This window comes from Artemia franciscana, chromosome 15, assembly GCF_032884065.1.
Source record: "Artemia franciscana chromosome 15, ASM3288406v1, whole genome shotgun sequence".
Classification (NCBI taxonomy): Eukaryota; Metazoa; Arthropoda; class Branchiopoda; order Anostraca; family Artemiidae; genus Artemia; species Artemia franciscana.
In genome coordinates, this window is record NC_088877.1 from 8,557,099 (window position 1) to 8,576,709 (window position 19,611).

At 37.2% G+C, this 19,611-nt stretch overlaps 1 protein-coding gene across 2 annotated transcripts; it reads left to right on the forward strand.

The window, feature by feature from the left end:
• Positions 1–1,028: 1,028 nt before the first annotated feature.
• LOC136036008 (uncharacterized) lies at positions 1,029–12,463 on the forward strand. 2 transcript variants are annotated; one of them, XM_065717925.1, is made up of 6 exons: positions 1,030–1,162; positions 3,130–3,178; positions 5,070–5,187; positions 7,573–7,644; positions 9,065–10,927; positions 12,179–12,463. In XM_065717925.1, exons 1-6 carry the CDS (start codon positions 1,148–1,150, stop codon positions 12,360–12,362), a joined length of 2,301 nt encoding a protein of 766 aa, XP_065573997.1. In that variant the 5' UTR covers positions 1,030–1,147; the 3' UTR covers positions 12,363–12,463. The 2 variants fall into 2 exon arrangements, with proteins under 2 accessions (XP_065573998.1, XP_065573997.1); XM_065717926.1 differs by lacking the exon at positions 7,573–7,644 and having other exon boundaries at positions 1,029–1,162.
• Positions 12,464–19,611: the final 7,148 nt, after the last annotated feature.

Genomic DNA, 19,611 nt, shown 5'->3' on the forward strand with positions numbered 1-19,611 from the left:
GCTATGTAAAGATTTTCTCTCCAAATTATTGGGGGAACTGCCAAGTTTTTGAAAATATGCCGTATAGTAATTTCCTTGAGAATATCCAAAAGGTCAAGAGGTTCTTGCTTTACCTCCTTTTAAATTAGTTGATTGAATTAAATACTTAAATTAAATTTCAGTTTAAAAATCTGGCCCAGAAAATACATGCAGCTCACGATGCTCTGCTAAAATAGTACATGGGTGGCTTAAAATCGGGATATTTTTTTTTTTGGATAATGACACAGGTAATAATAAATTTCCTAATGAATAATAATTTACTAATCACAAAAAAATAAATCACATTAAACCATAAACAAGCTTTTTATGCTTATTCGTCTGATCGTCTGATCAGACGATCATTAGGATGGGACTGATCAGACGATCAGTCCCATCCTAATTCGTCTGATGCACTACAAGCAACATTTTAACAAGTAAGGTAATGGGATTATCTTTCTAATAAAGGGTCAAATGGGGTACGGGAAGAGAGGGGACTGCCCTTCCCCCTGAACGATATCCAAATTTGAAAACAGTACAAAATAATGCTACAATCAGAAAAATGAAAAAGCTTGGACAAAAAACAGCTTTTAGTACCTTAAAAAAAAATGCTGAACCCTGGAAAAGTTCAGGAAGATCTTGACATCTCTGAAGGCGCTTTAGCTACCCTATATTAGACAGATTTGTTCATTCGTAATTAAATTAATAAAGGGTAATTAGGCTGAATGTTTTTCCGCTTAAATCTTAGCTAAGCAAATTCATATCTCCAAATGAAAAAAAAAAATGATAATGTTTTATAGAATGCTTTTTGCTTACGAATAACATTATCTGCACCAGTATCGAGACAGTTATTAGCATAGGTGATTAAAGGCATAGAATGCTGACTTCTAGTAAATTTGCTCAAACATAGTTTGTAGGACAGGAGAAGAGAAATTTCAATGCACAACTTTACTATACAATCTGGTAGAGTGGATTCCCGTTTTCAGGGTCGGCGAAAATTCTGTATACCTTGCAGCGGATATAGCGTCATGACCACTTTTAATTCACATATGAATCCAACTTTTTGAGCTATATAATACAACGTCAAAAATCAACTTCATCACAGTTTCCACAGAAGTGTACAACGGTGAACATGAGAATGAGAGCGGTACGAGTATTGTGCTATTTCTTAATTCTTTACTAAGGATACTCTCCCTGAATGTGCCAGTGTTTTGTGTGCCTTCAGAGAAACACTCAATCCCATGTGTGTTTCTGTTTGCTTTTTAAAGCAGTGAAGTGCTCAAAATTGAGGATCTGCGCTCTTGTCTATGTTGATCCTCGTGCAGTTTCTATGTCTTATGACCTATATTACTAGAGCAGTATTCAAGACAGGCACTTATATAGGAGAAGGGGAGGAGGAGGGGGGTCTTTTCCATTATCAAAACTACTGCCCTGAATATGAAGCAGTATCATTTTTTAAGACAGGCACTCACAAAGGGGGGGAGGGGTCTTTTCTATTGTTAAAGATATTGTTTCTGGATTTCAAGCAGCTTTAAAAGGTTGATAATAGATGGGTTTAAAATTGGGACTTTCTGTAAAATCTCATTTTTTCAAATTATTATTTTTTTTTTGGTGTTTTTGAGAGGTTTGAAGTTCAACTTCTTATCCAATCAACAAGACTGTCAACTTGTCTATATTGACCTGTTATGTCTTATGGTCTTTTTCACCATTCCATACAGGAATGGTGAAATGAACATGGCCACTCCATACAGTGAAATGAAATGAATATGGACCTTCCACACAGGTACGAAAGCAGGAAAATGCTCCTCCACTACTAAGGATACTGTTTCTTTTTATAGAACAGTGAGATTTGGTTGGCAACGAATTGGTTCAAGCATTTAAATTTCCATAATTTAACCAAACTATCCTGTTTTCGAATGAAAAGTTTATCTTTTTATGCAATCACAGATACACTCAGTCTGTATTTATGTCTCACAGCCTGTATTACTGGAGCATTATTTTATCTTGGCCACCGTAGAGGATGGGATCCTTCCCCCTGAAATCACAAGGTTGTTTAATTTTTCCTTAGATCTCCGAAATTTTCAACAACAAAAAATGTTTATTTTTTGCATTATTTTGAATGCAGGCTTTATCCAAAAGGTTGCTCTCCCCCTAAGACTATTCCCCGTGAGTGTATTTGAATACAACCTAGTCTGAGCTTTGTTTTTAATATGCGGCCATTGTAATAATTTCTTATTGAATGGGAGTCAAAGACGAAAAATTTTATTTTAGAAGTTTCCCAAGGAACCGTAAAAATGTACATTATCCGAAAAACACCATACAAAACTTAACTAGTAATCTAACTTCTGCTCAAGTCTTTTTGTATATATTTTTTTTAATCTAGGTCGCATCGCTTTCATGCAAAAACTACGATACTAGGGCACAATTAGACTAATTTTCTCTGGCATGACTAGAACTTATTATTAAGTTTAAAAAAAAAATCATGATGAGCAAATTGGAGATAGTTCAATGGAGAATATTCAATTTTCAGTTCCCTGTAAAAAAAAATGTTCTCTGATGGGGTTTATTTGTACAATTTGGGTCCTTTTTAGTCTGCGAAGTGAACTCTTCAAATCAGTGCACTTTTCAAAGCATTTTTTATATTACAGTTTAGGTGCAGTTTTACCATTATGGCTGCACTTACGCCATGAACCTGATAAAAATTTTCTTAAAGATTAGGCCAGTTTATTATAGACTTGTTATATTTGAAGACTTTAAATTAACGGCAAGGCAAATTTTAAATTATGTTTCTTCATTAATCACTCCCCGTTTCGATTTCGCCTACTTACCGTTTTGTCTAGAGATTATCGTCCTTTAAATTTTGTACCTATTCCATTTTGGTTAATCACCTGTTTGTCCGTTTTAAATCTTATACCTTCATTAATTTGAGACAGGGTTAATTCATATGTTTACTAGTTCACTATTTCAGATGATGTCGTTCTGCTTCAATGAAAAATTTCACTAAATCATTTCCACTCAGTTATTAATTTTCTTGTCTGTCTTTATCTAAATATTTATTTATGTTTTAAACATAAAAATTTTTCAACCTTTATCCTAACTTTTCTTTTATTTCAGACTTTGGTTTTAAGCCTTTTTGTCGCGTCAGCTCTTGCTGCACCCAAACGTAAGTCACTATTTTTTCCTTTTTTGTAGTTTTTTGTATTCAATTAGATTTGCATTAAATATATTTCTTTATCCTTACTTACCATCAATAATTACCTATTTTTATCTTTTGCAATTTAACATTTTAGTTTACCTTTAATTTATAACGATTATAAGTTTCACTTTTCAGTTTTATATATAAAAAACAATTTATTTTATTTGTAATTGCTATTAGAACAGATTTAAGTATATAGTTGGATGCCCTGTTGTATCGTATTGGACTGGTGCTCTGCTTGCAAATATGTGCCAAGGGTTCGATCCCCGCTGCAGAAAGGTTGGATGACAGTTATTTTATCTGTCCGGGTAAAAAGGCCCAGCAACTGAAACGTCGATTCAACGCCCCTTGCGCCAGTAATGACTCGGGAGGATATTTACTCTTTTACATGGTTGAGCAGATTTTAGCAGATTGAGCAGATTTGAGCAGATTGAACTGTTCAAAAAATCAAATATAATTTCCACTGTATTTAAAAATCTGTTCATTGGGATACAAACTGTGTCCTGTTATGTCGTATGATGTTAATTTTATAATTAGACACTTTTTACCGTTGAAGCTATTTGATTTTATGATTAGGTCCTGCCGGAAATTCCCTGAATTATAAACTTTTTAGATTTTTAGTTATAGTCCCACCAGGAATTCCATGGATTATGAACTCTATAGAATTTTAAGTATAGTTATGGACTTTCAATTTTAGCTTGCAGTTCAGTTTTAATTATAGTTTTGCTCCTTTTTTTCTTTTTTTGCTGTAGTCTTACTATATTCATGACCTTAAACCCCTGATGATAAAATTCTTCACTTGTATCACTTAAAATGAAAGTAGGAATTTTTTACTAAGCACAAGTGCAGTAATTTTGTTTTGGGGATACTCTACTAGGAAGGGGGACCAGTTTGGCTTCTTCTAAATAGAAATAGACCGGTGCACCCCTTTATTAATTTAACAGTGGTTACAGTGCGTCATTTATTATGGATTGTTTTTTATTCAAGAAGTAATGTTAATATTTGTCACTATATCATGCTATTTATAAACCAGTGTTGAATCCAAAAGCGGCTCAATAATAAAAATCAATAAATACTACACGCTGAATTAAAGATAAGCGTCATATAGTTGCCTATAGGAACGAAAACAAATAAACACAATTCGTGTTTTCCACCCATGTTTCATTATAAATTCCCTTAGTCACGAAGTTTTCCCTAAATGGGTCCTTTCTTGTGCAAGGGCATTAATTAATAGGTTTTTTTTAACAAAAGGAAATTTCCTGGAGGTTTGCGGAGGAGGGGTGTGTCAACAACCGCATAAATACATTTTTAGGTGACTTTTTGTAACCCCCCCCCCTCTTAGGGTTTCAGTGCGCATCGATGAACTTCATAATACAGAAAAGGAAGTAATCTAAATACGGGTTATTTGGTCCATTAATAATTGTTAACATTTTAAATTCTATTCTCTTTTTAGTTTCTTTTTTATCCTTTTCTAGTATATATATATATATATATATATATATATATATATATATATATATATATATATATATATATATGTAATTAACATAATTATAGATAACTATTCGTAGGAAATTAAATAATCATATTGCTATTTTTGGGGGGTTCCTGTCTCTAAAATACCGTCTTTAAAGGGGAGTAAATGGTGTCCTACACAATGAAGAAATAGAGAATATCCTCCCTAGATGCCTACACAGTGGATAAGTGGGCTCACTCCGCCCCTAAAATTGTTCTTTCTAAAGAGGCAAAAAGTTCTTTTAAAAAATTGAAGAATCAACAATTTATAGATGGAATTTAAAGCGTAAGTGTTGATAATTTAGTTTACAGACTTTCAATCTTATCACAATTATCCTTTCAGCTGACGGCCATGGTCACGGACACCATCATCATCATGATCATGGAGCATCAAGTTCAAGTGCATATTCTTCTGTAGGAAGCTTACCTTTAGCTACTAGCTACAGTGGTGCCTCCCAAGGGTAACTATCTTTTTTTCCGTTATGGTTTTTAATTTCTTGAAAATACCAAAGCACCCAAAATTAACAATAATATAAGTAAAATTTTTCGACCTGGTTTAAGTCTATTCAATTTATATGCAAATTTTCGTTTGTTCCTCTTGCTTTGTCTGCTTCCTGACATCAGGGTTGACTCGAACTATAAAACGAAAGGTTTCTACATTCTTCATTAATTAATTTAAATTAAATTCGTTGCCGATCATCAACTTTGACATACTTAAAAAAAAAATATTATTGTGTAATGTTTCGTTCTTCTTGCAACCTAGATTCCCTAGAAAGAAAAAAAAATTCTGTTTGTTTAAAAAAAAATCCAGATTAAGTATGTTTTAGCAAAATTATTCTGCCAGCATTTTGGCCATCCGTCTGAGGTCAAACAAAGAGGTGGCCATCCTCAAAAATGGGGGAATAGGACACAAGAAAGGGTTTAAAAGAAATTGAAACCTCATGGAAAGGGAAAAAGAGTAAAGTTTTGAATAGATTGTGGTGCAGGAAGAGCATGCAGTCTCTCTGTTGGCCTCTGGTGGTCCGAAAGGCATTTAGTTGTTAGCAGTAGTAGTAGAAGCAGTAGCACTGCTAATCAGCCAGCTCTAAAAAAAAAAAAAAATGACTGTAGCTACTGCTGTACAGCTTGCACTGCAGATACAAGTCTAATTTTTAATTTGATCATAAAAAAAAACTTTTAAAAGTAATTCTGCTGACACTTCCATTGCAGACTATACTGCAGACTATACTGCAGAACTATACTGCAGACTTGAGTAATAACCCACCAAATACCGATTTCAAAAATAACTGCAGCAGTAGATGAATTTTCAAGTCTATGCGAGGCTAAGGAGCATATATTTTTAATCTCAAATAATTTAAATCTTGCAAACTTGAATTTTAAAACCGAGTATATTAAATTGTTCAAATATTCGTAGCCATGTGCCGTGCTGGAGTAAAAAAAAAAAGTAAAAAAAAAGGTAAAGGATACGGCATTAGACTTCACAGTCCCTACCCGACGTGCTGATCTCCGCTTCTTGGCCCTTCAGCCACGAAGTGCAATGGGGGTTGGGGACCAACTATCCTGTGCTTTGGCACACCCTTCCTGTTTACCTTCCCCAGATTTCTCCAGGTACCCATTTAGAGCTGGTTCGGCTCTGGCTAAGCTCTGGCCGTCGACTCTGGCCGTGCCGGAGTATTTGAAAAAATTCAGGTATCTTGTCAAAACTTACTCTCTCACTTGGGCCTTGGGTTTATTTTTTGGTTTTTTTTTCTATCTAAAATGCGTTCATAATAAATAATAAGCCCACTCTTTTGGGAGCATGATTCCCATCACAAATTTTTCTTTAATTTAACAGATTAGAAAAAAAGTCTGCTGTCTAAAAGTAAAAATCATTCTGTACACAATTAATATTATTAGTCTAATAAAATAATCCATTTTTACACCTTCACCCCACCCATGATCAGAACTTTCAAAACCATGCATTGTAGTTTCTGAAAATTATTTTGAATGAAACCATTAAAATATCAGAACTGGTTTTGACAGAAAGGAGAGAGTAATCGAATTAGCGCTTCAAATTACACAATGATGGATTCCAAGATGGTCCAGTTATTACATAAGAGAAATCATTCTAGACTGGTTTTACTAAGGTCACTATTATTTGATGACACAAAAAGGTGTGGCCACGAGAGAAAGGGAAACTTAGTTATTGTTAATTCTCATCATTCCAAGGACGCTCAGTTGTTTTTTTTTCTTAAGTTACAATTAGAAATAACATAATTTTCTGATGTTTTTAAATTTATCAATACGATAGCGTGCTCCACACTAAATCACTCCGGCGTTTTTCGAAAAAAAAAACCTTAGTTTGGTGAAAAATTATTGGATGTTCAAGAAATTTTCATCAAATTTACTGCGCTGACTGGGAATTAAAATTCTACACATATTAAATTTAATTCCCTACCCGTGGGAGGACAATATTCCCTACTATGAGGGACAAGAACAATATTTACACAAAGATTTTTTTTTTGAAAATGGTTGTAATTTTATGTTATTCTGAATTTGGACCTCCTTCCGAAGGTCAAGTGTCAGTCCTCCTGATAATCTTTATTAAGAATTCCTAATGCTTTATACTATACACTCTTATGATCAATAGTTGTTATATTAGTTGGGGCAGCTTTTGCCGAGAATTTAATTTCTTTAGCTCCAGTCAGCAGTTTCCATTTCCAATAATTTTAGTTAATCTTTTGTTTTAAAACAAAGATTTGGTAACAATGAAATATACATATTTGGTAATAATAAAACTACTATTAATGATGCACAGTATTAAAATTTTATTGAAAAAGTAATTGATATTCAACATTATTTTTTAGACAATATTCTGCTCCCGCCCCAGTTGCTGAAGCTGCTCCAGTTTACATTCCTCAGCAGCAATCGGGAGGAGGGTGAGTTTGTAGTTTTTATTTCTGAAAGGACAATGAAAGTAAAATCATAGGGATTGAATTAGTTAAAAAGAAGTGTATACAACCAAGTATTTTTTAAAGTATATTTAGGAACAACTGGGTGCTTAATTTTTTACTTTTTAAATAAAATTAAATAAAATTTTTTAATTAATTTTATTTATTTCTTATGAAAATATTCATGTGCAATTAAGGAGTTATTAATAAAAGCGGGCACAAAAAAAAATTATGGAATCCTAAATTATCATCTTCCAGCTTCTATTGATGATTTTGCTTTGTTGTAAGTTTAGTTTGTATTAATTGTTAAGGGGAAAACTCTTAGAGATAGTGTCTAAAAAAATAAATGTCTAAACAAAAGTCTTAAAATGTTTGACGAAATTAAGGCTTTTCCTCATTGTTTATTTATGCATCTATTTACTTTAGAGTTATAACACAAATCACAAACAGGATGTGACTCTTGTCTAGATGAATATTTTTTTAAATATTATATTAGTATTTTGTTGTCATACAGTGTAATATTCCAGCCTATAGAAACAATTAAAAAGAAATACCGACACCAAAATCAAATTCTAAACAGAAAAAGAATATATATAATATATATATATATATATATATATATATATATATATATATATATATATATATATATATATATATATATATATATATATATATATATATATATATATATATATATATATATATATATATATATATATATATATTAGTTTTGGGCTATGAGCTAGGATTTCTAAGAATTGTGACAATATTAAAACAATTTATTTTAGCCATATTTCAGGATAATAGAACAGTGTTAAAAAAAATAACATATCCAGGAAAAACGATGTCATATTAGGATTCAGTATCACAAAATATACTAGCTAAACGTAATGCAAAATCACAACTATAAACGAACTATTTTTTTTTTAATTTTACATCACTGATATAGAATGATTTAACGGTAAACTTAAATCTCGATGATTGTTCTTCTCTTCAAAAAGTATAACCAATGCAGAAAAGTGGTTTTTAAATGTTTTCCATTTCGAATCTTTTTTTAGCTTTTGTTTTGCTAATAATTGTCTATCTTTCGAATATTTTACAGGACTGAAACAGGTTATTTTACAGAATAAACGGTATATTCTTTTGATGCAAAAATTTCTTTTAAACGGCCCTTTTTTATAATTAGGCCTTTTTTTAAATCTCTTATTATTCAAATCTTTGAAAAACTCCAAGAAGGTGTAAGCCCTAAATAGAAACATTATTCTATACAAATAAATATGTGTATAGGGTTAACATTTAAGCTTTGAACTTTCATAGCAAACAGCTCACAATTAAACAAAGCGGGGTAGCAAGTATCTCAATATAATGAAATTTTAAGTTTTTAACCTTTTTTTGTATCTTTTAGTGATTACGGGGCATCTGCTGCTCTACCTGCAGCCACATCTTATGACGCCCCAGCAGCACCTGCATCTTATAGTGCACCTGCTCCTGCCCCAGCTGCTGCATCGTATGCTGCTCCAGCAACTTCTTCTTATGCTGCTCCTGCTGCACAATCATATGACGCCCCAGCAGCTCCAGCAGCAGCATCATATTCCGCACAAGCAGCTCCAGCTACTACTTCCTATGCTGAACCAGCCGCTGCTTCTTATTCTGCTCCTGCAGTCCAGTCTTACTCTGCACCAGCTCCACAGCAGTCCTACTCTGCGCCTGCTCCTCAGCAGTCTTATGCTGAACCTGCTCCTCAGCAATCTTATTCTGCACCTGCTCCACAGCAGTCCTATTCTGAGCCTGCTCCACAGCAGTCTTATTCTGCACCTGCTCCACAGCAGTCTTACGCTGAACCTGCTCCTCAGCAATCTTATTCTGCACCTGCAGCAGAACAGTCTTATTCTGCTCCTGTTCAGCAGCAATCTTACTCTGCCCCTGTTCAACAGCAGTCTTATTCTGCACCAGCTCCACAGCAGTCTTATTCTGCACCTGCCCCACAACAATCTTACTCAGCACCTGCAGCAGCTCCATCATATTCAGCACCAGCTCCTGTTCAGCAGCAATCTTACTCTGCCCCTGTTCAACAGCAGTCTTATTCTGCACCAGCTCCACAGCAGTCTTATTCTGCACCTGCCCCACAACAATCTTACTCAGCACCTGCAGCAGCTCCATCATATTCAGCACCAGCAGCTGCTCCAGCATACTCCGCACCAGCTCCTGTTGCTGCTCCAGCTTATTCGGCACCTGCTCCACAGCAGTCTTATTCCGCACCAGCTCCACAGCAGTCTTATTCTGAGCCCGCTCCACAACAATCTTATTCAGAACCTGCTGCTCAACAATCTTACTCAGCTCCAGCAACTCCATCCTATTCAGTGCCAGCAGCAGCTCAAGCATACTCAGCACCAGCCCCTGTTGCTGCTCCAGCTTATTCTGCACCTGCTCCACAGCAGTCTTATTCAGCACCAGCTCCACAGCAGTCTTATTCTGAACCTGCTCCACAGCAATCTTATTCTGCACCTGCTGCTCAACAATCTTACTCAGCTCCAGCAGCTCCATCCTATTCAGCGCCAGCAGCTGCTCCAGCATACTCCGCACCAACTCCAGTCGCTGCTCCATCTTATTCGGCCCCTGCACCAACATATTCTGCACCAGCTCCAACGTATCCTGCTCCTGCTGCTCAACAGTCGTATTCCGCACCAGCTCCACAGCAGTCTTATGCTGCAGCTGCTCCACAACAATCTTATTCTGCGCCTGCTGCTCAACAATCTTACTCAGCACCCGCAGCAGCTCCAACCTATTCAGCCCCAGCAGCAGCTCCAGTATACTCTGCACCAGCTCCGGTTGCCGCTCCATCATATTCGGCACCTGCACCCTCTTATTCTGCACCAGCTCCTGTTGCTGCACCGGCCTACTCTGCACCTGCACCAACTTACTCTGCCCCAGCTCCAGCATACTCTGCACCTGCTCCAGCATATTCTGCACCTACTCCATCATATTCTTCACATGCTCCAGCTCCAGTGCACCAGGCTCCAGTCCCAGCTTATCATGCTCCAGCTCCAGTACACAAAGCTCCAGCCCCATCTTATCATGCTCCAGCTCCAGCATACAAAGCTCCAGCCCCAGCTTATCATGCTCCAGCCCCAGTTTATCATGCTCCAGCCCCTGCCCCAGTTTATCATGCTCCTGCCCCAGTACACCCGGCTCCATCTTCATATTCTGCTCCTGCTCTTCCTTCATTTTCAGCTCCTATTTCGTCTTCATATGGAGTTCCCTCTTCAGGGTGAGTGTTTTATTTCTTCCAATTGTATTTATGTCCGTTAGAATACCGTAACAATAAGGTAATTTAGCATTTATATTGCGTACAAACCAAAATTTACAATATACAAGAAACGTCAACTAACTCCTTAATAAAAAAAACTTTAGAAATGGGGGAGGGGGTGCGTAACAAACCTTAGAATCGATGTTACAAAATACAGATTAATGGCAATTTTGACAAATATAATGGAAACTAGAGGTTTTATCTGGGCGGGAGAGGGGGGTGTTTTTGGGGTCAAAATCCGCTCCTTCTGTCAATGCACTTATATGGTGGTGATTAGTTAAGTATTTCATTTTTTTTCTTTATCAAAGATTTAAAACATCATCATCATAAAAATATTTTTACTACCAAACCTCAAGATTTATTATAACGGTAAACTTTATTTGCTTCCAACAGTTCGCAAACTGAGATAAAACTGGAAAAAAAGCTAATGTTGTTTTTTTCTATGGTAGTTAATTATAGCAAAAAAAAAACGGTTTAAAATAATATCGTGTGTAGGAAACCTTCCATCTCAGGAAAAGTGGTAACGTATCCGCAAGGATAAGATTGATTTTTCTGTTGCTCCGCAGCAAAGGCCTGTATAGGGTCCCCCCATAGACCATTCGAAAGTGTAAAAAATAATTCTAATTGTAGAAAATCTAAGTTTCCTATAATTCCTTTCCCGGGTCGCAAGCTGTTGCAAATAATGTTTCAGTTACCTTGCGCTTCGAATTCGAGCTCAAACTGAGCTAGATTAAAAATGGTCAACCCAAAACTATGGTAAATTTAAACTATACAGAAAATTGAGAATCAGTTTAATATCCTACTTCACAACTATCATTCTTGGACAGAGTTATGTGCGATTACTGATAGTAGTGATTCTATTTTTGAAAAGAGGTTATGTTTTATTTAGAGGCTAAGAGGTTATCGAGGTTTTACTTCAAAATTGGCTCATCTTCAGCTTTAAAAGTTTTTAGTGGATCTTTTGATGATTTTGTTCAGTCTTCGCATGATTGTATAAAGTTGATTCCCGGGAAACCACAACCTTTTCATCTTATTTCTGAATTAATGATTTTTGATTCAATATAGATATCTGAAAAAGGAGTTGTATATAGTAGTAGTTGATTTACAAAATCAAGAGAAAAAACATATCGTTCGTTCTATGTTGGAGAATTTTGCCAAGAATTCTAAGATTATGATTGTCACCCTTGGCTTATTATTCTCATTTTTTTACAGCTATGGCGCCCCAAAGAAACTTAAATCTTCATATGGCGTTCCAAAGAAAGGATATGGCGCTCCAAAGAAAGGATACGGTGCCCCAAAGAAAGGATACGGTGCACCCCAGCCAACATATGGTGCTCCAATTTCAACGTCATATGGTGCACCCCAATTACCCCCTGTTGTTGGATACGGTAGATAAGCAGTCATTACCGATAAGAATTTTAGCACTAGCTGCCTCGCAAAAATATTGTTGTTATAAATATATTTTTTTACTTATAATTAAATCGACATTTTTAGTAATTCGTATTTTTGATTGATGTCATTTTCTTTACACAGAAAATAAAGAACAGGGACGGTAGTTTGCACCACAGAGAAAAATTTCGAAAGTACACTATTATTTTTAAGGCAGTCAGTGAAAACCAAGTTTAATCTTTGGGCTTGACAATGTACATAAACTGCATGAGGCACCTTCTCCCTAAACTTTGCTTGAACTTCGTTAAATTCTTCACTCATAACGGATGTGCCGTCATAACATTGGGCAATATACCATATCAAATCTTCACCAAGCTTTTCTATAGTTTCACAAATCGAGGTGGATAAGCTTTCGGCGTCTAATTTGTGCATGTGATAGCAGCCGATTGGAGATCGACTGCTTTTTCATTTTTTATGTACCTGAGTAAGATGGCTAATTGTTCTTCTCTAGAAATGTCTTTGTCTCGTCGATAAGAATAGCAAACTCTTTAGCTGATTTAACTTCTGAAATAATGTTTTGGCTCAAGGCATTTCCTATTAGTTTAACCGCGGCATTTTGGCACTGATGACTCTAATAGTGACCGTATCAGCGCAGTAACTTGGCTTTCATCTTTTCTTTACCTTTTAGACATTTCCTCCATCGGTTTAATCAAATTACCCCGTTTTGCAAATGTTTCTGATTCTTCAAGACCCCTCAAAGCAAGACCCAGGCGGCCAAGAAAGCAAACACTGCGAAAAATGTATTTCATATGATCTCTATTTTCCTGAACCTCTTGAGATCTGGATTGAATTAAAGCATTCACTGTTATAGATCTCTAAGTATAAGTACTATTTGTCTTAAAATCCGTCCATTCTGACATGCAATGCCTATGTCTTTCAGAACCATTATGTTGCTTTCATAGATCAGAACTGTCTTTCCTCTTGCAAAATCCTGACTCGATGAAAGCTCCCTTTACAGAAGTTTTTCCAGACCTAGGAGTTCTATAGAAAAATGGTGGTAAGCAAAACAAAACAAGGAATTCAAGGTGTTTGAGTATTCAATCCATTCATAAATCTTATAGTAATGTGCACTGAATTTCATTCTGTTACAAGTGGATGCCGGATATCTCCCAAGAATAGGTTCAGCTGGTTTTTCGTAACGCGTCGTAGATATATCTGCGAGAGGTTGTTGACTGTTACTACTACTGGAACCGGCAAGGGGCTTAGGGATGCAGACGGAACTTTCATGTTGACCTGGGCCATTTGTTGTTTCCGAAAGACTGTCACAGTTGAGGGAATTTATCTCCACTAACCCAACACTTTGAGCGCTGACACTATTGCCGGCATCTAAATTTTTTCTTCCGCATTTTTACCGCAAAAAAAAATCCAAAGTTTGTTGTCGCTTTTTACTCATATTTTGATTACAAATTCTTCACAAGAACAATAAGGAAATACTGACCAGCTGAAGCTTAGTTTTGAATGAAAGCTTACTCATTTCAGGTCGAGGACTGGGTAATAAAACAGCAGAGACGCGCTCTTAGACATAAACAGTTCGTGGCAACGATTTTTAGTAAGGAACGACCCGGCTAAATAGTAAACGAAACTTTAAAAAACGGAATTTAATATTAATAGGTGCATCAAAAGAATCAGATTTTTATGCTGATTTTAAATATATGAGTTTCGTCAAGTTTAGTTTCAGCTATCAAAATTACGAACCTGAGAAAATTTGCCTTATTTTAGAAAATAGGGCGAAACACCCCCTAAAAGTCATAGAATCTTAACAAAAATCACACCATCGTATTCAGCTTATCAGAAAATTCTACTGTAGAAGTTTCAAGCTCCTATCTATAAAAATGTGGAGATTGGTATTTTTTGCGAGAAGACTAATCACAGGTGCGTTCTATTTGTTTGTTTGTTTTTCTTTTTTTTCAGGGGTGATAGTTTCGACCCAGTGGTCCTAGATTGTCGCAAGAGGGCTCATTGTGACGGAAATTAAAAGTTCTAGTGCCCTTTTTAAGTGACCAAAAAAATTGGAGGGCACCTAGGCCCCCTCCCACGGTCATATTTTCCTAAAGTCAACGCATCAAAATTTTAGATAGCCATTTTGTTCAGCATAGTCGAAAAACATAGTAACTATGTCTTTGGGGCTTACTTACTCTCCAACAGTCCCCGAGGGAAGGGGCTGCAAGTTACAAACTTTGACCAGTGTTTACATACAATAATGGTTATGGGGAGGTGTGCAGACGTTTTCAGAGGGAATTTTTGGTTTGGGAGGGGGGTGAAGGGAGGGGACTATGTGGGAGGATCTTCTGTTGGAGGAATTTGTCATGGGGGACGAAAAATTCCATGAAGGGGGTGTAGGATTTTCTAGCGTTATTTTAAAACAACCATGAAAAAATAAATATCAATAAGTTCTTTCAACTGAAAGTAAGGACTAGCATTTAAACTTAAAATGAACAGAGATTATTATGCATATGGGTAGTTCATCTCCTCCTAAATACCTCGCTCTTCACGCTAAAGTATTTTTAGTAATTTCAACTATTTATTCTACGACCTTTGTCATTCAGGGGCCATTCTTAAAGAATTAGGACAAAATTAAAGCTTTAGTGTAAAGAACGAGATATAAAAGGGGTAGACCCCCTCATATACATAATAAAAATATACGAATATAGAAGTTCGTTACGTAAGTTAATTCGTAAGTTATGTATTTTTTTACTAATAAAAACGGTCGTTAAAAATTATAAGTTCTAGTTGCCTTTTTAAGCAGCCGAAAAATTGGAGGGCAACCATGCCCCCTCCCCCACCCCTTTCTCTCAAAATCGTCCGATCAAAACTAACAGAAATCCATTTAGCGAGAAAAAAAAATAATGCGCAAATTTCATTTTAATTATTTATTTGTCGGAGAGCCAAAATCAAACATGTATATATTCAAAAACGTTCAGAACTTACATAAAAAACAAGTTTTTATAACTGAAAGTAAGGAGCGACATTAAAACTTATAACGAACAGAAATTACCCCGTGTATGAAAGGGGCTGTTCCCTCCTCAACACCCCGCTCTTTACGCTAAAGTTGTTTACTGTTTTATAAAGTAGAATTGAGTGAATGAGAGCATGTGTGTGTTACTATGTTTGGGTTTTTTATTAAATTCTTTTTCTCTCTATGAGTGTCCGAAATCTAGTTAATGCCGACATTCACCGGTGAATGTTCGAATTTCCTTTTTCTCTACTTATATTCAAGTAGCTTTGCGAATCAGCTTTTTCTGTCTTATGCAAACTTTGATGGTAAAAGTTAAAGGTAGGTTAAATTAAGTTTTGTTATGTTAGGTAAAATTAGGTAATAAATCTCAGAAATGGGTTAAGAACTTAGTCTAAAATATCACCATCAACCCTTGCATAAAGCTGACTAAATCCAAGGAGAAAAAAGGTATTCCGAAAATTCACCAGTGAATGTCAACTTTCATTAACATATATATTTTGCTGTTAGTGTCCGAAGTCTTGTTAATGTCGAAATTCACAGGTAAATGTTTGAAATTCCTTTTCCTCTGTTTAGATTCAATTAGCTTTGCGAATCTTTGAGAAGCTCTTATTTTGGGCCTCGAATCAGAGGCTCCATTCGGGAAGGGGGCAGGGGGGGGGGGCAAATGCTCACTCTAGATTTTCTAGGGGGCCCAAGCTTCCACCACAAAGGGCCCTTTGCCAATTGTTTTTGATATTGTTGATTCAATATCTTATTTGTTTGTTATCATGAGTTTGTCAGGAGCTCAAAAGCGGAAATTAGCAGCCTTGAAGAAGGAGAATAAGGCAGAAAAACAGTCTTCTCTGAGCAGATGCATTAAGAAACAGAAACCGTCCCCGTGTGGACCGGTTCAGCAAGTAAGTACAAGTTTGTGTTTCTGTTCTTTTCGGTTTCGGTTTTCTGTGCCACTCACAGTTTCGCGGACTAAAAGAACTGAATTTGGGCGGAAAAGGATTTTCCGTGTTTTTTGTCATTTATGAGCAACACGGTTCGCAAACTCCTGTCTTCTTCCATTTAGCTTCAAAGAGTCGAGTTCGAGAATCCTGCACTAATAAGAGGCACAGAAAACCACATTGGGTAGTACACCGTATGAAGAGTTATAGAACTACGTAAAATACATATATTTTTTATATCTTGGTCACCGTTCATTAGTCAGATAATTCCTTGTTCCAGTCGGAGAAAATCCGTCGTTACTAGTTTAGACCACAAGCCAGCCAAATTAGGCAAATTTGCTTCCCAATTCATCGATTTCTGTAACTAATTGCCGTGAAACTAGAACTAGAGCTGGACTCGAGTTGCTGTAGTCACGAGACACGTTTCGAAACTTGGGCCAACATTCTGAATCTGTTTAGCGGTCAGATTATTAATCTACCACTTAGACATATCCGAAAAGAGTTGCTTCAGCAATATCTTCAGTTTCTGAATTATGAATATCAAACAATCAGCGTCGAGAAGCAATCTTCGAGCCATACTAGAACGCCACTGCAAGAACGCAAATAAGCCTTTAACGTGACTAGGACGTGACTGAAGCTACAACAAATCCACGAAAATGAATTTAAAAAAGGTTAGGCTAAACTAGTAGGGATGTTACAGTGGTTAAAAGCCAAACTAATGTGTATACTTTCTTTCAGGTGTGTAATTCAGCATCTGAATAAACCATCGCTGATGTTTCGTCTTCTTTGAATGAAGTGACGGTCCCTAAGACCGAACAAGCAGGAAAAGAGACACCCCAAAGAACCGCTACACCTGTCGCAGGGTTGTCGGAGCCTCAGTTTCGGCGACATGCACCCCAAGATGAAGAGCATTGCCAGTCCAGTAACCCTACGGACATTTCTTTGTCCTCTCTTGATCCATCATCCCAACCAAAACTAGTACAATACCCTGCGCAAGTGACGGCAAACGGCAAGCCGAAACGATCACTCAATGCTTCATATTATGGAAAGCACCCGTGGCTGGAGTACTCCGTCCCATCCAGGATGATTATGTTTACTGCTTCTGCTGCAGACACTTTGGCGGCACATCTACTCTTCTGGGCAGAGGTACGGGTCTAGAACTTTCTTAGACGTCGGCGTGAGAATATGGAAAGACATCTCTGTTGTCCTCGAACAGCATACTAGAAGTGACCGCCACAAAGACAGTGCAGTTTCATGGACAAAGTTCAAAGCCATACAAATCATGGAGATGCAACCAATCGTGCCTGTTTTAATGAAAGACAGAGTCATTAGTCATTATAGTCAGCCTTATTAAAAGTAACAGCTCTATTGGGGCGACTCAGCACTGCCTTTAGGGGGCACGACGAAACAGAATCCTCAACAAACAAGGGGAATTTCGTCGAGACGTACAATCTTCTCGCAGAGTACTCTCCTACGCTCTTCAGCAAGGTGAAGCATTCAGTGACTGGTTTTGGGCTTCATTGCAGGAGAGTGCAATAGTTAAAAAGCGTCAAATACTTTGTCCTTCTGGTCGACGAAACGAAGAACAACTGGAAGAAAGAGCAGCTCACCATTCTTCTTAGGTATTTCGACGAAGGAAAAGTAAAAGAAAAACCGAATGGATGCTATCACAGGACGAGCCTGGATGCTGAAATTCTAGCAAATTTCCTTCATGACACAGTGACAAGAATTGGATTCGACTGGAACTACTGTGTCGCGTAGTGCTACGACGGAACAAGAGTAATGAGCGGACCATTATCCAGTCTTCAAGCTCGTTTGAGAGCGAAATCGCCACAGGCATTCTACATTCATTGGCATGCACATAAGCTAAATTTGGTCATTACGAGCTGTATTGAATCTGTCGGCACTGTTGGTTCTTTTTTCTCACTGGTCCGGACTCTGTAAACATTCATTTCCAAGAGCAACACTCGGCACCAGTTGTTTGTTGAGACCCAGAAAGCTGCCAAACTGCCAGTTCTGGAGCTGGAAAGAAGTGCTGCCGCATGATGGTCTTACTGGTATCGATCTATATTAAAGGTTAGGCTCCGATATGAATGCATTTTAGCTGTACTGTCTGCTGTAAGCGATGGAGCCGACGGCGAAGCACGGGCAGAGGCAGCTGGGCTCCAAAAGGAGATGGAATCGTTCCTTGTTATCTTCCAATTGCACTACATAGAAGCAATTATGCGAGCGAAAAATTAGCTGTCTCAGCAGCTCCAGGGCTTTGACTTGGTTATTTTCTGATCATGCACCCTGATTCAGGCCAAAAGAAGTGAACTCACAGACCTGCGTTCAGACACTTCATTCGTATCGCTGTTCGAGAAGGCTAAAGAGTTTGCGACAGAACTCGAAATCGAAGTACCTGCTGTGAATGAACCCTCGACTAGACTCTCCTCTGTCGGTCAGAAAGGACGACCTCAAAGAACCCAAAAGATCGCCAAGGATCTGAAACAATTTGTGACAACTTCGACGCTAGGAAAGAATTTTATCGAATCTGGAAATCAGACTACTACCTTGGCGGATGGAATGAAACGAGAATACTTCGAGACTTTTGACCGTCAACTAGCCGAATTTGACAGAAGTTTCACAGATATCTTGCCAGTGCTGAGCACACTTGAAGCCTTGGATCCAAGCTCGACCAAGTTTATGGACACAGAGCTGCTCAAGCGTTTCTCTGCTCTATACCGCGAGCTGGATGTCGACAATATTCTTCTCGAATCTCAAGCTGGTATTGCCAAGCGTTTCTTGCTCGATGATGAGAAAAGGCCGGAAAACTTCCGAGACATTGCCGACCATCATCAGGCATTCCCATTGGCTAACTCAGAAGTAATTAAAGTACTTCGTATTGTTGCTACACTTCCTGTGACAACAGCGAGCAATGAGCATTTGTTTTCTAGCCTAGAAATAGTGAAAAACTACCTGTGGTCTATAACAGGACATGGTCGTCTCAGTCACCTCCTTTTGATGTTTGCAGAGAAGGATTTAGTAAAAACTTTGAACCAGTTTGTTGGCGATTTTGCAAAGATGAAACCATGGTGGTCCCCCTTGTTACCTTGAGTGTTGTAATGCTTTTTTTCCTTGTTATGTTTTTCCTTTTCTAAATATATTTGTTCTGAGAGATTTCCGCTGAAGGAAAAACGAGATTTTGGTTACAACCCTTAGCATAACAATGAAGATTACTTTACCCGACGTATTATTTACTTAAATAAGAAAGTTTCTCGCTGAGGAAGGCCAGCCTAAAGTCTGGTTGAATTTTACACTTTCAGTTT

Excerpts from the sequence above, each read along its gene's own strand:
- LOC136036008 (XM_065717925.1), top strand. Across the intron at positions 5,188-7,572 it reads TACAGTGGTGCCTCCCAAGG|ACAATATTCTGCTCCCGCCC; the intron begins GTAACTATCTTT and ends ATTATTTTTTAG. Across the intron at positions 7,645-9,064 it reads CAGCAGCAATCGGGAGGAGG|TGATTACGGGGCATCTGCTG; the intron begins GTGAGTTTGTAG and ends TGTATCTTTTAG.